Genomic DNA, 20,500 nt, shown 5'->3' on the forward strand with positions numbered 1-20,500 from the left:
TATCCCTTTTAAGCTTATAAGCTTGTTCACACTGTTCACTCCATTGCCATTTCCGGGCTTTAGCCTGCAATTCACATAATGGGGCTGCTTGAGTAGCGTAATTAAGTTGAAAGTTCTGTTACCATACATATAATCCTAATGCAGATTGCACCTTTTAACAGTTGGTGTTATTAATTCCTTAACTGCTTTGATTGTTTCATTTTTTATTCCGTTTGGGCCAATAATATATCCTTAGAACGATAATTCCGGCGCTCAAAACATGCATTTATCAATATTCAGGGTGATGTTGTCCCCTAAATTTTATCGGAAATTAGCTTTAATAAATTCAAGCGTTCCTCATAAGTGTTATTCGTGACCAACTTCTCATCGGTATATCTGGTGATCTTGCTGTGTACGTCGACCTAGCACATGGGACGTCATTGCGTTAAGGTCAGTGTAAAGGGACAAATTTGCCGATAGTTGTCACTACGGTCTTCGTATCTCTCCCATGTATTTTTTACCATTGACGAAAATTTACAACTTCTCTTACATATTTCAGCCTAGAGACCATTTCTTTTAGAGAAGGAATTTCATAACCCATTAAAGGGAAGAATCCGTGTCGATTTCTTAATTAGAATTTTCTTCATTGTTGAAACAGTCCCACTCTTAACAGTTCGGATATCGTTTTCAACAATGAAGAAAATTCTAAATAAAAAAATCGGAACGGATTATTGCCTTCGATAGATTATGAAGTTCCTTTTCTAAAAATTTGACGTCTGTAGGTTGAAATCTGTAAGAAAAATAGTGAATTTTCCTGAAAGGTAAATAATACATGGGAGGGATACGAAGAGTGTAGTGCCATCTATCGGCAAAACTTGTCCCTTTAAACCAACCTTAAGGCTTGTCCACCATTATGGTATCCAAAGGGTACTCCCGATATTGATACCACTGTCTCTCAAAATTGAACGCTGTATATAGTTGAGATTTCGGGTGCAAGTATCTCCGATGGTATCAAAAATGGTGCTCCAGAAGGGTGGTGGACAGTTTTCCTGCTATTTAGCCAACAAAGCTATCGTTTCTGGTTTAATTTGCCTCAAAACTGAATGTTCATTAATAGATCTTACATCGATACCTAGCCTCTGTTTATTATTAGGGGGCGCGGTGGGTCAGTGGTAAAGCGTTCACCACCGTTGCTTGGGGTCCCTGGTTCGATGCCAGCCAGCGCCGTGTGGACTTTGTGGTAAACAAACACCCGTGCTCGTGTTTTTTCTCGGGGTTCTCTCGTTTCCTCCCTCTTTCTTCATTCCACTATTTCACTCATCTTTCATCAATACCGTCTCCTTAAGCTAACCGGCATAATCCTGGGACTTAAAACTCAAAACTTAAAACTTTCATTTCATTTGCTGTTTATTGTTCTTTGGTAGAACTAAAATAGGGTTACTGTCAATAGATTGACAATTTGTGATAATCCCCAGTTGCAATAACCTTTTAGTCTCACCTCGTACAAAAGGGAAGTATTTGTACGCGATCGAATACTGTTTTCTAACCACTTTTTTATTAGTATCGATTTCCATTTTATATTGAAATTCTTTGAACCTGGCGGAGTAATTCGTAAAAATATCTCTACACTGAAACAATAAATCCAGTAAATGCTCTTTTTTATTTTGTGATCTTGTTTGCTTGCACGACTAACAGCTGCTCTCAATTGCTCTGCTGATGTTATTCGTTTAACAACCGTATCATCCTGATTACAAGTAATACTACTAATGGGTGGGTGTTCTGTGTTGATATTTTCATCAGCTGATTGGACCAAAGTGTCATCAGCATCACCACAATTGTTTTATTCAACGGGCAGAAGAGAGACTACTACTCTAATGTCGTATTCTGTTATGATTTAATGTTACCTTGTCTAAGGTTAATGATACTTTGTAATTGCACAGATGCATTCAGACCTATAATAAATTTCTCATTAAGGTCGGGTACGTCAAAAATTTCTAATGTGAATGCAAGTGATTCCTTTTAACGTTGATGACGGTTCGTCCTCTACATTTTCTCTTAAACTTCCCACTATAATCTACAATATAAACGTCTTCAGTTGATTTTAATTTTGGAAATGAAATATTCTTTGTAATTTCCTTCCAAAAATCATAAGGTGCTAGCGACGTTTTGCTATTGTCTCACACAATGTTCTTATTCTATGCCGTTCACACTCGCGGTACTGTAGACAGAATATTGTCGACTATTGGCCGTGACAAATTTTCTTCAAATTTATTTTCTTCTGTGTCATTTCTTGCATCCTGACCTAAATCCGACTCAGATTCAAATGTAAAATTTCGAACGCGAAATACGTTTTTGGGATTTGACTACCTTTTCTCTCTACGGATATCCCAACTTGAAACCCATCTCCATTTAGTTTTCCGGTCTCTCATCTCACTGGTCTCGAGTTCGGTCCCAGTTAGTTCTCCCATTATTTAGGTTTTTTTCATTTTTAGCGTTTATTTCGTCGAACTTGATTATTTCCTCGATGTGGCTGCGATCTACGGTTATTATTACTAGGCCAATTGTTATCCCTATCACTGCAAAGCTCTTCTGAACGATCTTGTTCATTATTCGTACGTCCATTCTCCCAGTCATTATCCAACGCGTTAGCTTGGTTCCGTCGATTATCATTTCTTTTGTTATTTCGTTTTTTTTTTTCCTTTGCTGGCTTTTTTGCGACGTGCTTATCCGTTTATGTTGCTGCACTCGAAAAGAAAAATTGTCCTTATAATTACTGCTGCTGTACGTGTTATAACCTCTCCTTGCATTATTGTTTTCCGTTAACGTTAACGATGTGTGCCACTAATTTTGAATGCGCTCACCAGAATGGACAAGTGATTATCTTAAGGTCTTTCTGCCCAACCTTTCTTGTGGACTTCGATTATGGCAAAAAAAAAGAGATGGGTTGAGATAAAAAGGGAATTAAAATTGAATTCTTCTAAACATTTAGTTCAAATTTAAAAGATTATTGGTCATTAATTTATCCCCATCGAATTTCAAATATTAGGGTTTTATTTTTCAGTTTTCTGTAAATACGCATCATCATCGATCCGCCAGCACAAGAAGTCAACGATACTAACTCATAATCGGGTACGTTTTTTTAAAATGTTATGATTTGTTATTTTACAGCATTTGTAGATTCAGGAACGAATTTGGAAGCCAAAGAAATTACAGCATTTAGAATTTTGAAACAGGTACACAATTTAGAATCGGAATTCGTAATATTATACTAAACCGCCACTTTTGAAAATTAAAAGTATTCCGTTTCGTGTAAAGATTCTCCGTATCGAATTCTTGTTAGAATGTTTGTTTTTGCATGATTTATTCATTCTCAGGTGTTTCCAGTTTTTCGAGGTGATAAGCTATAATCAATTTTTTTTACGTAATCCTATTTGGAGTTTCATTTATTTTCCCTTATATTTGTGCTTGTTTATCTGTCCCCATGCAATCATATCATTAGAGAAATGATTAGGAAATTGAAGATATCTACAGACTTGTTTAGAGAAAAAATATTAAATTAAACAAACTTTAACTAATTTCAAAATAACAATTTTTTTTTTTTTTTTGCTTTACTGCTGTTGACGTATACTAATGATGCACTGAATTTTGAATGCGAGTTTAATTTGCCAATGACACATTGTAAATTCAGTAAAATTTTTAGCAATATTTAAAATACTTGGCGATTCTTATTTGGCTTGCAAAACTATTCGTCAGTTTGTTTTCCTAAAATGAATATTCAATATGTATTTGTTGCAATAATACTGAAATTTAGACATCGATTGAGTTCAGCAATAGCGATATTATAATCCGAGAAGAGTTTGGAAATATTGTAATACAACCGCTTAAGGAAATTACTTTTTTCTTTTCATGATCTAGTGGTGAATCAGGGTGGTGACCGGTTAGGATCCTTAGGTATGTGCAATGTTTACCAGTTAATTGCATATCTCAAAACTTTAAGTATTTATTATATGTCATCTTAAGAAAAGACAAGATAAAGTAAATAGAAGTAAAATTGACGTTTGGATTTTAGACCTTAACGTAATGTTTCGTTTCGATTTAAGAGGAAAATAACTAAATACTATCCCTACTGAGTCTTGAAATAACTCTATTTTCTACTTTTGTTGTGGTGCTCGTCGTGAATTGGCTTCGGGAAAAGGGGGGAAAAAAAAAGAACAGCTCACACCATTAGATTTGACCATATTACCGATAGTACTGATATTATCAAATGCACATGCCAGTGAGAGCGCATAATTTGGCCATTGCTCATTTTTCCCAAAGGGATTTCTTGTCATTTTCATTGAATTCTTTTTGTATAATGCCTCCTCAAGGCCTGGCTGTTGACAACCCAAATTGGGGTCGGGAAAATTATACTCAGATGTGTCATACTAAGAATGCATAAGCATTCAACTATGAATCATTAGGAGAATTTGGCCACTCCTGCATACTTGGGGCTGCTGGACAGTAAGTTAGCGGTCGTTGATATTAGCGATCAATTCAATAACCTATATATATATATACATACATACATATATATATATATATAATTGGCTTACATTTGTGACGCATCAGTTTACAGGATAGCGCCTTATGAGCTTCATCACCTTTACCCCATTTATAATATATCGAAATGTCTCACGAATAAGTAGTCACGTTATAGAACTTATATATATATTCATTTCATATTATATATTCATTTTAATTATTTTATGTGTATTTATATGAAATATATAAATGTTAGACAGATTTTTGTTTCACGATAATAATTACAAATTTATAGATTTTTGTCTAGCTATTGAAACTTTCCCAATCTTGTAGCAGATTTTTTGTGTTTTGTAATTGAAAGATAATTAGTATTACAACTTTGTAAGAAAATTTTGAAATGTTTTGTGTTGGGATATTTTAACGATTTTTTTAAATGACATATAATTAAGTCGATAAAGCTGTTTACAAACACGAAAAACATGTATTAAAGAAAGCTAGATAAAGTCATTTTGTTTCAATGATCCTTAATCAGTTCTCCCATTGCTCAACGACTCACATATAAAGGAGAGCAATCTTAATTTCGTTTCGAATATTAATTCTTGTGAAAAATCTCATTAATTAAATTTTAGCTTAGTCTTTATTTTCCTTCATTATAAGCTATATAATGGTAAAGAAAATTCCGTTATATTATTGTATGAACAAAATGCACTCAACCAATGGCGAAAGCGCTTATTGGTTCGAAAAAGAGAAGTCATTGTTTCAGTTTCAACTTGTCAATAACCTGACATACTAATAAAAAATGAAGAATTTAATTCTGCATATTAAGTTGAATTTCGAAGTACGAATTTCGTCTTAATATGCAGAATTAAATTCTTCATATGAAGTTGAATTTCGTACATCGAAATTAAATATTCCGATTTTAGCAAATAACGGTAACAATGTACGATGCATGAGTTTAACATCTGATTGTTCTCATAATTATTAGGCATCAATTAACACTGATTACCAACGGGACACATGTATCCTATGGAAATTACTCATAATTCAAACATAATTGGAAATTTTGTTTTAGAAAATTCTAAAAAAATAGAATTCTTCCATCCGTTCAGGTGTAACCAGAAGACTGTTTAGTTTGCAAAACTGTGAAAAGATGTCAAGAATATCCCAGATTAAAGGAGTCGTACACATACATATAAATGAATATTCACGTTAAGAAAATTGGTATTCAAATGGTTAAGTAGGCACGTGGTTATTGATAGTGCTCATTGAGTGAACATAACAATCATTGGAGGCAGTTCTGTATTCTTCATAACGACAGTGAACTGCATTCGAGCAGAAAAACATTTTTGTGCTGTTTTAAGATGCTAAAAGGCTAATATGGAGGAGCATCTATTACACATTTACTGTTATAGAATATGTGTACGTTAACGTGGTGCAAAGGCCACAGGGGAGCACACATTTAGAACATAATGGTTAATTGTCGTCAATTCTTTAATACCTTGTTTGTAGATACTAGAAGAGTAGAAAATATTTTTTGTAATTTTCGATAATTTCTAGAGGTGGATAGAGTATCCTTCATGTAATATTTACTTGTGGTTGATGCCCATAGATGGTTTTAGTGTGAATAAATTTGCCATTGCCAGTAAAATGTCTTGTTGAAGACAACGTTATAAGTGTTGGTTTGAGTTATCAATTGTATGTTCACCAATATTGTAGAAATCCGTGCAATGATGTCAATGCCTACGTAATACTCAAGTCAATTTTAGAAACGCAAATTCACTTTCTTCTAGCAACTAGTAATTTAAAGAGAAAGAAAAGGGAAATGTTTCTGTTGTATTGGTTTGAAATAATGACAAATTCAAAGAAATTTTGTGAGTTGGCATGGGATCTTAACTCGTTTGAAATGTATCAATGTGTTTTACATTTTGTCGTTTGAGCAAGGCAAATACTAAAATTTCAGATATTGAATAATCTCGTATCATTTTATTATTTTTAGGCTTTTGCCATTTGAGAATTTTAGTAGTCAATGTACTATCAACATAAAGATTACCTTACCAAATGTTCGTTTTGAATGTTCTTTAGATGCATTTTTACTTTTGTGTATGAATATATATTATTTTATATAGTTATATCTAATATTAAAAGGAATTTTTAAATTTTATTACCTAATTAATAAAGTGAGCTCAATATAAATTTAATGCTTACTTAGTGAATAAATAAGATTTTGAGAAGGCTATATCAGAGATTAGGAATAGAAGGGCAACCGGAATAGATAACATACCAATCGAATTCATTAAAAACATGGGAGAAAAGGGAAAGAAAGAATTGTTGCGACTATGCAATGAAATATATGAAACAGGAGAGTGGCCAAAAGACTTTCTCAAAAGACAGTCATGATACCGATGGCTATAAAATCGAACCCAAAAGAGGTGAGGATTATAGCACTATTACTCTCATATCTCATGCTGCTAAAATTCTGCTACTAATACTGAACAGAGTGTTATATAGAAGAACAAATGAAGAAGTTGAGGAGGAACAATTTGGGTTCAGAAGAGACAAGGGCACAAGAAATGTAATTCGATTATTAAGGGCAATCTGTGAAAGTTTTAAGGAAAAGGGAAAGAGATGTATGTTTTCTTTTATGATCTAGAAAAGGCTTTTGATTGAGTGAATTAGAAATTGTTGTTGGGAGTTCTAACGAATATAGGGTTGGAACTGGAAGATAGAAAACTCAAAAGAAACTTATACATGAACGAACAAGTAAGTCCTAGGATAGAGAAGAGACTGACGGAAGCGAGTGCAATTGGAGGGGAAGTTCGACAAGAATGCTGCCTCTCGCCAACACTGTTTAATGCCTATCTAGAAGGGATAGTGAAAAAGGGCTTACATCATGATGGCATTTCGGTCGGAGGTAGAATGATTAGTTGCATAAGATTTGTAGGTGATATGGGGCTTGTTGCAGAATCTGAAAAGAAAATCAATAAAAAGTTAGAAAAAATGAGGAAGGGATTTGAAGAATATGGGATGAAAATAAATGTTAGAAAGACAAAAGCCATGGTGATTGGAACGAAGGACTCTGTGTCAAATATAAAAGTGAGAGGGGAGAAAATAGAACAAGTGAATAGTTTTCGATATCTGGGTAGTATTCTTAATAATAACATGAAGTGCGAACGTGAAATAAAATCAAGGATAGGAATGGCGAAAGAAGCCTTTAGGAGGAAGTCTGTTTTGTGAGACCTTGGATAAAGAGTTGAGAAAAATACTCATAAAATGCTTCGTGTAGAGTGTTGTACTGTATGGGGCGGAAACGTGGACATTACGTAAATGTGATGAAGATCGACTGGAAGCCTTCGAAATGTGGGTGTAAAGAAAAATAGAAAGAATTGGGTCGGGTGGAAAACGAACAGGAGGATGTTAGAAATAGCGGAGGAGAATAGAACACTTTTAAATATTATTTAGAAGAGGAATTGGTTGGGCTTTGCCAAAGAAGAAATTGTCTCATCAGGGACGTCCAGGGACTATCCCGTATGGTGGCGGGAAAGAGAGGGAGGAGCGAAGGAAACTACAATTAATGGATGATACAAAAACAGAAATATATATGTGAAGGAAGAAGCTAGAGGAGGACCGTGAAGCGTGGGAGCTTCCCAGCTGTGGCAAGTGACCTGCCAATAAGGGCAGAATACCTATGATAATAATGATATTGAACAAATATTCTAGAATGGTGCATAGACACGTTATCACGCACCATCATACACACGTTAGGAATTTCGATCTTACCGTCCAAACCATTATCTGACTACACTACCGGAATTAATATACACATATTTTATGTTACTATTTAGTATTAAAGTATTTTATGTGCTTATGCTTATTTATGCATAATATTCGTGTTGTCTAATATGTTATTTCATACAGGGTGTTTCAAAACAACACCGACAAGGTTTCGGGTGTGCTTCCTGACACGAAGATAAGGCGAAAAGTAGACACCAACCTGGGTGCACAAATGTTTTCTTTACGAGTAATAGGCTGCCGAAAACAAGAAAAATTGAAATATTAATAGCTCCAAAAATATGGTAGGCCCATAGCTCCAAAATTATGGGACCTACCGCATTCGGGTCAAGGCTTCACTTAAGAACTATGTGTACTACCGAAAAATACGTGTTTCAGAATCTTAAGGTAATCAGGCAGCAATGTTTGCAGATCGAGTTTGGCTACGGTGATATAACTTGAAGTGCTCAAAAACTACCTCTATAAAGATTGTTGCGAAAGTACCGCAGGATTCTGAAGCATGGTTATTTGTACAGGGCACATACTAGTTCTTAAGTGCAGTCTTAACCCGACTACAGTAGGTCCCATAGTATTCGAGGTATGGACCTGTAAAGATGATTTTTTTTTATGTCGGCCGCCTATAACTCCGAAAGAAGCATTTGTTCATCCAAGTTGGTTACTTTCTGTCTTATCTTAGTGTGAGGAATCACATAGCAAACGTTATTGTTGTTGTTTTGAAATATCCTGTACATATATAAGTTTATACACTATATTCAATGAAAATGATTGAGAAACACATCGAAACGTGTAACCATGGTGAGACACCAATATTTGCAAAACAAATTATGAAAGATAAAATAGGGCGAGATGGACATATACAAATGAACATAGTGAAAATAGTAATAATAATAATAATAATAAGAAGAAGAAGTGCATCGTGTTTTACTATATACAATGTGGTCCCAATATGCCGTTAACCATATTGAATTTCCATTGACTTAAATCCGTATACAGGCCGTTCCATAATACAGCGACTAATCTAGTGTCACTTAAGTGAAGTCCTAATCCTTCGAAGGACAGGATACTCTACGAACATCGAATCAATTTACTCAGAACCATGTGAGTGTGATAAATGATTTCACGACTTTTTTGAGGCTCATTAATTGTTTTAATCAAAAGGAAATAGACAGTCTAAACAGTGCAAGCTTTCAGCATTTTAAATAGACCTCTTATGAAGAAAATTGCGGAAACTTCCTCTCCCGCAAGCATATACATGTATGTTTGCATTTGTCTGCGTAAATTATTTGCTGCGATCGAATCGCCAGAGATCCTTATGTGGCGAAGAAGAAAAGAAATCACTCAGCAGTGAACTCCATAGGAGGGTCTCTTCATTAATTTTAGCTTAGTGTCAGCCCCGACTTTACAAATGAAAATCGGAATTTAATTTCAGGGCCGAGACTACATAGGGATTGGCTGCGATGACAACTCATTCGGGCGGCGGAATCCGATCTCGAAATTAAATCTGCGAACATTGTTTTGGTTTAATGTGTATAATAATAATATTTTAATATATGCCAGTGTTCAAAGTGAAACTTCATTTGTTAGTGTATTAACGAACTGGATTCTAAAATTTTCAGCGCGAGAATGCTTACATATTTGGTCGTGGAGCAACTCTGAATTTCAATTCATAGGATCAGCCTATGGAACCTGCAAGTTCGTAGGGTCGGACGATACAAGAGCGAACTTCCTATTGAAAAAACATCGTTATAAGTATTACAAAGATTATAATGCAATAACTACCTGGTAAATACGTCGGTAGTAATTCGTCAAATGGCCGAGCTTGGAAAATGATATATTATTAACTTTCTGTAAATAGAACAATAGTACATTCTGAGTATTCTTCTTAATGTAAATTGCATATTACTTATTTACAGTTACAATTATATGTCTGATGTATTACGTAGTTGAATTTCATTTTCTTGCTAGATCAGTTTTTAGCATGCAATTTGCATTGAGTTAATTAAAACATTCACTTGACACCTATTTACAGTGCATATATCGAAATACATCCTTGCCAATTTCGATAGATGGTAGATATGTGCGCAGTGAAACTGGTTTGCTGTGGCAAGTTGGGAAAAGAGAGAGTGGGATAAAGAGAGATATAGAGTGAGGAAAGAAAAGTGAAACAAAAATTATTTTATTTCGTTCAAAATAAAAGTTGTAATTAGCTTACTCAGGTAAGTAAAAAATCAACCATAACCAAACACACTCTCACATTAACGTAATATATAACATGTTACTTTTTTTTTAATATGCAGAGAGGAGCTTTTAACATTACACGCCCTATTAACTTTTAAAGTAATAAACAAAAAACATTGAATTTTTTATGATGCAAATAACGTATGTGAGCTTGGGAACCCAAAAATTTTAATATACACTATACAGGAAAAAGTATCTTGCGTTTGTTGCTCTGTTTTACAAACAAGCGTTTGCATTCTTTGATGTTTTCTTTTCTTCTTGAATTTTTTTACAGCTTCCATAAATATACTGTTTTCATAAAAGCCACACGAAAGGGAACAATTTCTCACTCTGATGAGAAATCTAAGGAGTATACTCGATCACATTTGAGAAGAAATATGCAAACTGCTGGAGATGCATATTCTAATAGATGCCAACAGTGTGGAAAAGGATTTATTCGAAGATCATTTTTGGAGAGACACTTGTTAACACATTCAATTGTAAAACCTCACACGTGTAAAGAGTGTGGCAAGGGATTTAGTGAAATTGGTAATTTGGATAAGCACATGTTGATACATAGAGGTATAAAACCTTATATGTGCCCAGAGTGTAAAAAGGAATTTAGGAAAAAGTATAATTTAGATACTCACATGTTAATACATACAGGTAAAAAACCTTACATGTGCCAAGAGTGTAAGAAAAGATTTAGGCGAAAGGGTAATTTGGTAAGCCACATGTTAATACATAAAGGTAAAAAACCTTACATTTGCCAAACGTGTAAAAAGGAATTTAGACAAAAGAGTAATTTGGTAAACCACATGTTAATACATACAGGTAAAAAGTCTTACATGTGCCAAGAGTGTAAAAAGGAGTTAAGACAGAAGAGGGATTTGGCATACCATATGTTAATACATGAAGGTAAAAAGCCTTACATGTGCCAAAAGTGTAAAAAGCAATTTAGACAAAAGGGTACTTTAGCAAAACACATGTTAATACATAGAAATAAACTTACATGAGTCAAAAGTGTAAAAAGGAATTTAGACAAAAGGTTAATTTAGCAAGACACGTTAATACATAATTGTATAAAACCTCACAAGCGTCAAGAACTTCAGAATGAATTTTGTCAAAAAGCTAATTTTCAAGGTTAACATTAACATATTAGTAAACCTTAAAAATGACAAATGTGGTGAAAGAACTTTAGTCCAAAGTCTACTGTGGCAAAACATATTAGTGCAAAAGATATGTAAACCGTCAGAGACCTGGCATTACTGTGCAAGAAGATCTCTTCAAAATTCACATTTAACACATAACATGCTAGTACATACACGTGAAAGAATTCACACTAGCCATGGATGTGCCAAAAAATTCGTTATATCATGTGGCCGTACGCATATTAAAAAATATACTCAAGGAAACTACTTCACACGTGGTAATATTTTATAAGGAGATTGTCATTATACATGTCAAACATGTGAGGAAGAATTTATTTCAAAAAATTGCTTTGCAACGCACATTATATACATAGTGTTAGAAACCTCAGTATTTAGTTAAACTTCAATCAGTGAAAGCGATTTTTTACATATAAACGTAAGAATCGCCAAAACTGCCGAAGAGAATTTGATAACGCACATGTTCTGATTCAAACGCTGTAATACTGACGTTTTCCGGCCATTTTAAGAAGCTCTCTAAGTTATGCTTTGGTATATATTAAATTGAGCATTCGAAATTTTGTTTCTGAATCCAGTTTCCCTATGAGGCTGTTAAAGGCAATTGTATCTCTAAGAGTTTTGATTGACGCTAAGCTTTTCCTTAAACTTATTGGATATGCCAGTACATGTTTTGCGCGTAGATTAATTAGGAGCAATGCTCGTATATCCTATCAGCATTTTTTGAGCTCTGTACATATATATATTATGCATCCTTGTGTGTGTATGCCTTTTATAATATGGCTCTGGCTATGACACTCGAGTGAGATACTGTACTCATACGTTTGCCACCAATCTGCTATACTGGTTAGTAGTTAGAATAAGAATACATTTACAGAGTAAGCTTTCATGTCTTCTGCGATGAAAGTAGAGAATAAACCAGCTATTGAAAAATCTTGTTTTATTAAAGATTAGTTAATCTAGCACTTAAGGTTACATATCTACGTTGCCTTACGAGGTAAATATGGAATTCCAGTGTCTCAACGGCTATAAGCCAATCGCGCAATAATAAATGATTTACCAAGAAATAATAGTGTGTTAGTAGCATAAAATTAGTTGTAAAATGAGCAATCCAAAAATGTGTGGATTAAAATAGTTTCCTTTTCCACAAACACCACTTAGAATCCAGTGTTAAATTATTACGTGATGATTTTTTTTTTATATATATATTTAAAAGGTGAGAACGGAAGTATTCAACTATATCCCGGAAAGTGTTTTCCACCGTAATTTCAGCCACTTTCCTGATTTGTATTTTTCGTCCCATTCTCTCCTAGAGACAGAGAAAAACTTGCTAATTTGTTAGGGAGACACCATTTATTCTAAGACAGGATTAATTTCTCATTCCTTTGCTTTTGCTTATTTTTGCTGTTGCCTGCAACTAACGTCATTTTACTGTTGGTGTATAAAAACAAAGAAAGCGAAAATATTACCGGAATTAGAAATTCATAATTAACTAAGTATACACATAAATTTAAAAGGAAATTTCAATGGGAGAACTAACTTCGTGTTTGGTTAAATTTTGTTTTTGCAAGGAATCTTCGATTTTAATCAAAATATTGATTCGTGTGTCGGATTGAACCGATTTGGGATTTCTTTTTATATTTCGAGAGTTTTATTTCAAATAATTCAATTTTGACAAAATGTTAAGATAGTAGTGACTGAATGTTTACTTAATAGTGCTACCAAGTATGGTATAGATTACCCCAGGCTTTACAAAGTTACGCCAGAAAATAATTTCATATATCTACGCACGCACACACACACACACACACATATATTGTTATGAGATGTTATGGTACTTGGGTTCAATTCTTGGTAATGCTACAATATATTATATTGAATGTAACTTAATTTTATTAACATAATCACTAGTGTTTACGCAATCATATTACTCGGCAGAGTTTAGAAAAAAATAGCGTTAGAAAGATTATTCACATTGATCATGACGTTTTATCTTTGTTACGAAAAGCAAATACTGCAACATAGTAATATTACGTTAAAGAGAATTTACGTAACGAGGTCATTATATACCTTTTAGTTAACTATCATTAATCAGCTTTTTAATTCCAGAATTGTAACAGCAAATGCTTGTAATATTGTAACAATCTTTGTACTAATTTATCCAGAAATTTCTTAGATTCACGAAATTTAAATCGTCCGGAAGATTGTGTCATGAGATCTTAAGAATTTTCCCTGTCAGCAAAACGTTCTTTCTCAACTGAGTTTCTCAAGATGCATGGTTCGAGATGCTGAAGAATTCCAAAATATTTACATTAGCTTATTAGAGCATGGTAGGAGATGCTGAACGATAAAAATTGTCTAAATATATTGCATTGACGTGCTACGAGTTTAGAATTTCTAAATCTTTAGATTAACTTATCAGAACAACATGAAAAAAACACTAAAAGATCCCACAATAATTGAAGTAGTTGCACGATACTGATTAACCCAGCCACGATTGGTGTCCTCAGTATATTAGTTTATTTTCACAAATACAAAATATATATTGTGGGTGGTGAGTCAATATTAGATATTAGAGGTATGGGACCAAAAGATATCTAAACCTTAAAGCATCTCCGGCGTGTGAACTTTCTTGGTTCAGTGTCTAAATTTTGGAGACGAAATTGAACGCAGGAAAGTTACCTTCCGTTCACCTTCTAAAATGAACGGAAATACGAAAGTAAACACAGACTAAGCGAGAGGTAATAACTTGCATGAAATGATAACTCAAATTCGATAAATATTTGTTTATGTATTTTCAATTACTGTGTAATGTTGTGTGCCAAATTCGGGCATTTCTTTCCTGCCAGATCAAATACGGCATCTAAACATTGAACCTTGGCAACTGATTTAGAAAGTAACACATACCTCCAATGTTCCTAGTAGTCCTTGGAAATGATGACCAGCTCCGCAAAGGCAATCCCAGATGGTTGGCGTGATCGATGGTCTTTAGGTCTCGTGGATGTCGTGGGCGTATTTCACTAACAGCGAGGCGTAATATTTTACTTCTTCATGGTAATAACGATAGAATGTAGTTTATCTGAATTCAACATAAACTACTTCTTTTCATAATTCGAATCTTCTCCGTGACTGTAAACCTATAAGTTCTTTATCTTAGAATAGTACTTCTCGACTTCGCGCTCCGAAGTTCTCTCTGCCTCTACTTCTCTCTCCGCCAAACTCTCTGTACTTCCTTCTCGAGACCTCCCAACTTCTGTTTTTTGTTGACTTCCTCAAATCTGGAATCTGCATTCTCACCATGACGTCAGAAGCGTGTTCTTTTTCTGCTCCACAAAATTTCTAACTTTCCTCATTGTTGTACAGCGATTACAATCCTTAGAATGCCTGTGTCCGCGATACTTGGCAGTTCTGACATACCCGAAATTGTGTCAGTGTTAACATTCTATAAACTTCATGACATTAGATTTCTGTAATTCTTTCCAGTAATACATAATTTAAATTTTGTTCTCATTTGTAACTATTAGACTCATCTGCCAAATTGTAGTTTCCTAAATGTCAAATTTATATAATCATTTAATAAACTGAATGCAATGTCAATCTTTCATGTAATCTGCTTTGTTGTCCGCTTCTTTCTTAACTTTGTTTTGCTGAACATCATTTAATGATTAATATCTGAAATTTACTTGTACATGAAAAGAAAGTCAAAAATAGAAAATTAAGTAAAATAAATAACCAAATATATGCGTTCTGCCACACGCCACCCACCTAATTAGAGGCTGCTACACTGACTCACTAGATCTCAAAGGAGATCGATTATTTACCAACACCCTGTTTATAAAATTTCAATATTACCATAAACTATATAAAATATGAAATATTACACAAAATATATTATAAAACGGATTAAACATCTAATGTCAAATTTAAATATTCCTATTTCCAAAATATTTTATTTTATTATTATTTTCTAATTCTTCTACTACTATTTTGAAATTTAATATATACATTCAGTTTATCATTGAGCATCCTCGCTCTATCTATTGGATGCAGCGAGAATTACTGCGACTCGAGACTTTATACATTACAACTTAATCATGAGCTAAATCCTTTAATTTCTGCATGTCTTTTGCTGTCTCTTTGCAAGTACAAAGTTAATGGAATTTTGAAATCTCTCAACACAGGAAGTCTATTAACAGTATTGCCACTTTGTGGTAATAATTCTGCTCTTGCATGATTCGTCACGGCACGGATACAAAATTTTTGACATACCGTATTCACTTTATTTTGAAAACAAACATATTTTTATTTACTATTTTATATACAACACTCACTATTGCACTTGATTTCAATAATTTATTATGTCTTGTTTCTATTCAGAACAACGTAACATATTCTACCAGCACCACTATTAAATACACTATGACAATCAGCTTTTGAGAGGATTGCTACCCTGTTCTTGTCTTTGCTGACACCTCGGTTTTTGAAGTTCAATGTGAAACTAATTCTACGTGGCTCTTTCAGTGTAGCGTCCCTCCCTGAAACGTCTTGAACTACGTGTCCCTTTTCCCGTTGAATTTGTATCCTTGGTACCTTTTCCGAACCGATTTCGCATTTTTACGTGGAATTATTAGCAGTTCGTAATTGCGGTTAGCTGTCGGGACCGCTATATCGCACTACACTCTCCTTTTCGTGATCCTTATAGTGTCTTCTCTGAGTTGTGAGTGTTCAGATACAATGTAGTAAATGACGTTTCATGGTCTGGCGGATTTTCATTGTGAAGTAGTTTGTGTGAGATTTCTTGTGTGTAAACTGTATCAGTGTTAGTGCCTACAAATGTTAACCTGTGCTTGTGCACTTTAGAATATATTGGAGTAGAAAAATGCATGAAGTGAGTATCTATATTGCTTGTTTCTTGCAAATCCGAATTACTTTTAAGCTTATACTTTTATCACATCTATTCCTATTTCTTGGCTGTGTTCAAACTTCCTTATTTTTACTAAAGAATAACATGTACTTATAGCTACAAATAACAGCGTGATCCTTAAAATCATAATAACTAACACTAGATACAAATTATCGAAGTCTATCTTTTCCAATATTTATCTGTAAGAGAAAAAAACCGTTGGAAGAAAAAGGGCTCATTTTAAGTTCTAATATTTATCTATTATCTACTATTATGTGTATCTTTTTACTTTCTCAGCTTTTGTCTACTTTACTGAAATCATTATTTAAAGTAGGCCTATAATCGTTCTAGTCCAAACCTTGCACTTCTTTATACAATTTATGTATTATACGTGTAATGTTACTTATTAATTATTACAAGTGCGGGTAATATACTCTCGTTATCAAAACGTACTTATTACACGTTATTTTTCCTCTTTTTGTCCTCTTTTCCCCAAAAATTAACGCAAAAGTTGTGCTTACTTTTATTGCCATTAATTCCTTATTTAAATACATTTACCTATTTTTAAAGCCATATTTAAATTTTCTGAGCCTTTATATATACTAATAATTGAATATTTTTATTGTATATAGTCATAAACTCGTTGATTTTATTATAAATCGTAGCATCTATTTCGTATGATGTTCTTATAAACTACGAATGGACGGATAAAATAAGTTATCTGGGAGGCGTGTCTTTTCCTGGAAGACGGTTATCTTAAAATTAGCCTCCATACAAGGTCTCATTCCTGTTTCCTCTTTCCACCGCTTAATGTCGGTAATAGTCCGTAACTTGTTGATCGCAACGTAAATAAATAACTTCGTTCCCTAATTAACTTCTAATTTCAAAATCGAGGTAATTTATATATGTTACAATAAGTAAATGATCTTAACCTCCAATACGCGCGCGGGCTACTATTGTAGCCCATCGTTTTTGTTTTCCTTGTCGCAAAGTACAGGGTTTGTCCGGAAAGTAATAGGACTGAGTCGATTAAAAAAATATATATATATTGAGCCGATCGTTACAATTCTTTAAAAACTTTCAAAATAGGCTCCTTCTGCGTCGATGCAGCGCTGCCAGCGCGATTTCCAAGCATTGAAGGCGTCACGGAAGTCATTCTCCGGAATAGCTTTGAGAGCCGCGGTGTAAGCTGCTTGGATCCCCCCTATCGTCTCAAAATGCTTGCCTTTCATCGGGCGTTTCAGGCGAGGAAACAAAAAGAAGTCCGGGGGCCACATCTGGTCTGTAGGGCGGCTGCGGAAGCGATGGGATGCCGGCCTTGGTCAGGTAGCTGTTCACAAGAAAGGGGGTGTGAGCCGGGGCGTTGTCGTGGTGCAGCTTCCACTCGGCTCCGATGTCTGGTCGGACCCGATTGACCCTTTGTTTGAGTCTCTTAAGCACTTCCACGTAAAACTTGGCGTTGATGGTTTGTCCAGGAGGTACAAATTCATGGTGGACGATGCCTTTGATGTCAAAAAATACAATGAGCATCGTTTTCACTTTGGATTTGCTCATTCTTCCCTTTTTTGGGCGAGGAGACGCCGGCTTTGCCACTCGGAAGATTGCCTCTTTGTCTCGAGATCATACTCAAAGACCATGATTCTTCACCTCTGATTACGTTATTCAAAAATTGGGAGTCACTTTCACACATGTTCAAATTTTCTTGGTAGAATTCCACTCGCCGCAATTTCTGGTCGCCAGTGAGCACTTTTGGGACAATCTTCGCGCACAACTTGCGCATTTTCAAATGCTGCCTCACAATTTCATGAACCACAGTTTTTGGTAAGTTTAACATCTGGGCAATTAAACGAATACTTAGTCGACGGCCTGGGTTCAAAACTTCGCGTACACGAGTCACATTGTCGGTGTTTCTCGAAGTCGAAGGTCTTCCAGCACGGTCTTCATTGGCGACCTCTTCCCGGCCCTCCGAAAAGGCCTTGTGCCACCGAAACACACCACTTCTCTCTAAAGCATCATCTGGGTAAGCCTGCTTGATCATATCAAACGTCTCTGTCGCAGATTTACCGAGTTTAACACAGAATTTAATCACGTACCTCTGCTCTAACGAACGCTGCATTTTCGGCTCCGTGTGCTAGGAGACAACTGACCAGCCGCTCGTTCGTTAGCTAGGAAGGTCTTCTACCGGATCCAGTTGGTGCGCGCACGCTCCGAAGTACAGTCATGGCGGAATAAAGTCAGTCCTACTACTTCCCGGACAAGCCCTGTAATTCGAGATGCTAACTCAAAGTATGTCCTTGTACCTTTTTATCAACAATCATTCTGCGTGTTTAGTGTGTGGTTGAACGTAAAATCGAAAAGAGCTCATTGTTATTCTGCTTGAAAGTTTCATGGGCTACATCTGTAGCCCGCGTGATTATTGCTGTCACGAATGTTCCAAAACGTCAAAGTTTTTTCATTATAGTTTGAGTGTTGATCAGATGGTCAATGAGTTTGCAAAATGGCAAATCTGATGAGGAATGTTTTCTAGATGGCAATACTGAACATTTTGAGACCGCAGAAATGCATTTTTCGGAAACAGAAGTAGAGAAAATTCAGATGATGTGACAATTCCGGGCGGCAGGAATCACTGATACCTGTTGATAGTAGTAAAAACAGTTGTGAAGTAAATTATCATGTACCAAAGGACAAATTCAAATAGAAAAGAGACACTCCTACTCGTAATATTCTCACTCATGCTCATAATATTGTGCTTCGTTTTCCACGACCTAAAGGTGAGGCTAGGTCTGCGTTGTCGCAGCTTGAATATCTAGAAGTGCTTTTAGATGCAAACAGATTGAGACTTAAGGTTGATTGTACAAATATTTATATTGACAGTGCTCGATTGAGATTTGTACTTAACCGTCATGCAAAACTTACAGACGAGACTGTACGTTCCCTTATTCGTATTTTGATGCTTTTAATGTGGTCAATGCTTGAAGGAAAGTGTGCATTGACTACTCATAACTTGTGGGCAGAATATGCTTAGAAGGACATGAATAGGAAAACATAAAAATGAAATATATGAGAGTAATTAGCACATGTATAATTATGCAAAATTGTAATCAAACTTTGATACCAGAAAGTCATTATGCTGAAAAAGTATGTTTATGCATAATACGTTTATTTGTAAGGTTTATAAATTTTTTGAAAAATTATACTTAATTTTTAAAGAATTCTAACATATATGTTTACGAAGAAGTAAAGTTTAAAATGCCCCAGATTGGTCCATTTATTGCAAAATACAAATAACTTTTACAGTCTTATTTTATGTATCACTTGAAACAAAGAATGGTGTTGGCCTTATTTGATTATACATAGCTTTCAAAATAAACATATTTCTCAAATTGTGTATTAAAGCCTTAAAACAGTTTATAAATACAATTTTCTACAAGAAAGATAGAAATATTAACAAACTAGGCAACATAATAAAATAAAAACAAATAGGCTACAGTGGTAGCCCGCGCAACTATGCACGTCACAAAAATCCGCGCGCGTATTGCAGGGTTAATTTATACTTTATTGCATTTATTAATTATTATTAATCAAATATTGAACGAAATTACTTTTCAAGAATTTTTTTAAGTGTTAAATAACTTTCAGAATTTTATTACATATTAATAACTTCTTATATTTTCATACAAAATGTATTATTGTATGTACCACGTAGATAGGTTACCAACGCCATTTTGTTCTATTTTCTTCTCTTGTTTGCCTCATACCTAGGTAACCTATTTCACTTCCTTATTTCCTAGATGGTCTATTCCATATACGTATTTACTTCTAGTACTATTTTTTCTTTAGGCCTTAGAGAATTCTTTTAACCCTTTAACTGACAGTGTTTACCTTATGCAAAATTTAATCATTGCATAAGCGCTTACATAATATT

The 20,500-nt window shown here is 34.6% G+C and overlaps 1 protein-coding gene across 1 annotated transcript in view; it reads left to right on the plus strand.

The window, feature by feature from the left end:
- The window catches only part of LOC145676336 (uncharacterized), a 28,722-nt gene extending 14,006 nt beyond the window's left edge, over positions 1-14,716 (plus strand). Inside the window, exon 3 of the mRNA XM_081747177.1 lies at positions 10,802-14,716. Coding sequence (XP_081603303.1) covers positions 10,802-11,522 — 721 coding nt within the window. The 3' untranslated portion in view covers positions 11,523-14,716. The remainder of the gene's footprint in view (positions 1-10,801) is intronic.
- The last annotated feature ends 5,784 nt before the right edge of the window (positions 14,717-20,500 follow it).

The sequence above is a fragment of the Thermobia domestica genome (genome assembly GCF_964235325.1).
Source record: "Thermobia domestica chromosome 7 unlocalized genomic scaffold, izTheDome1.hap1.1 SUPER_7_unloc_1, whole genome shotgun sequence".
Lineage (NCBI taxonomy): Eukaryota > Metazoa > Arthropoda > Insecta > Zygentoma > Lepismatidae > Thermobia > Thermobia domestica.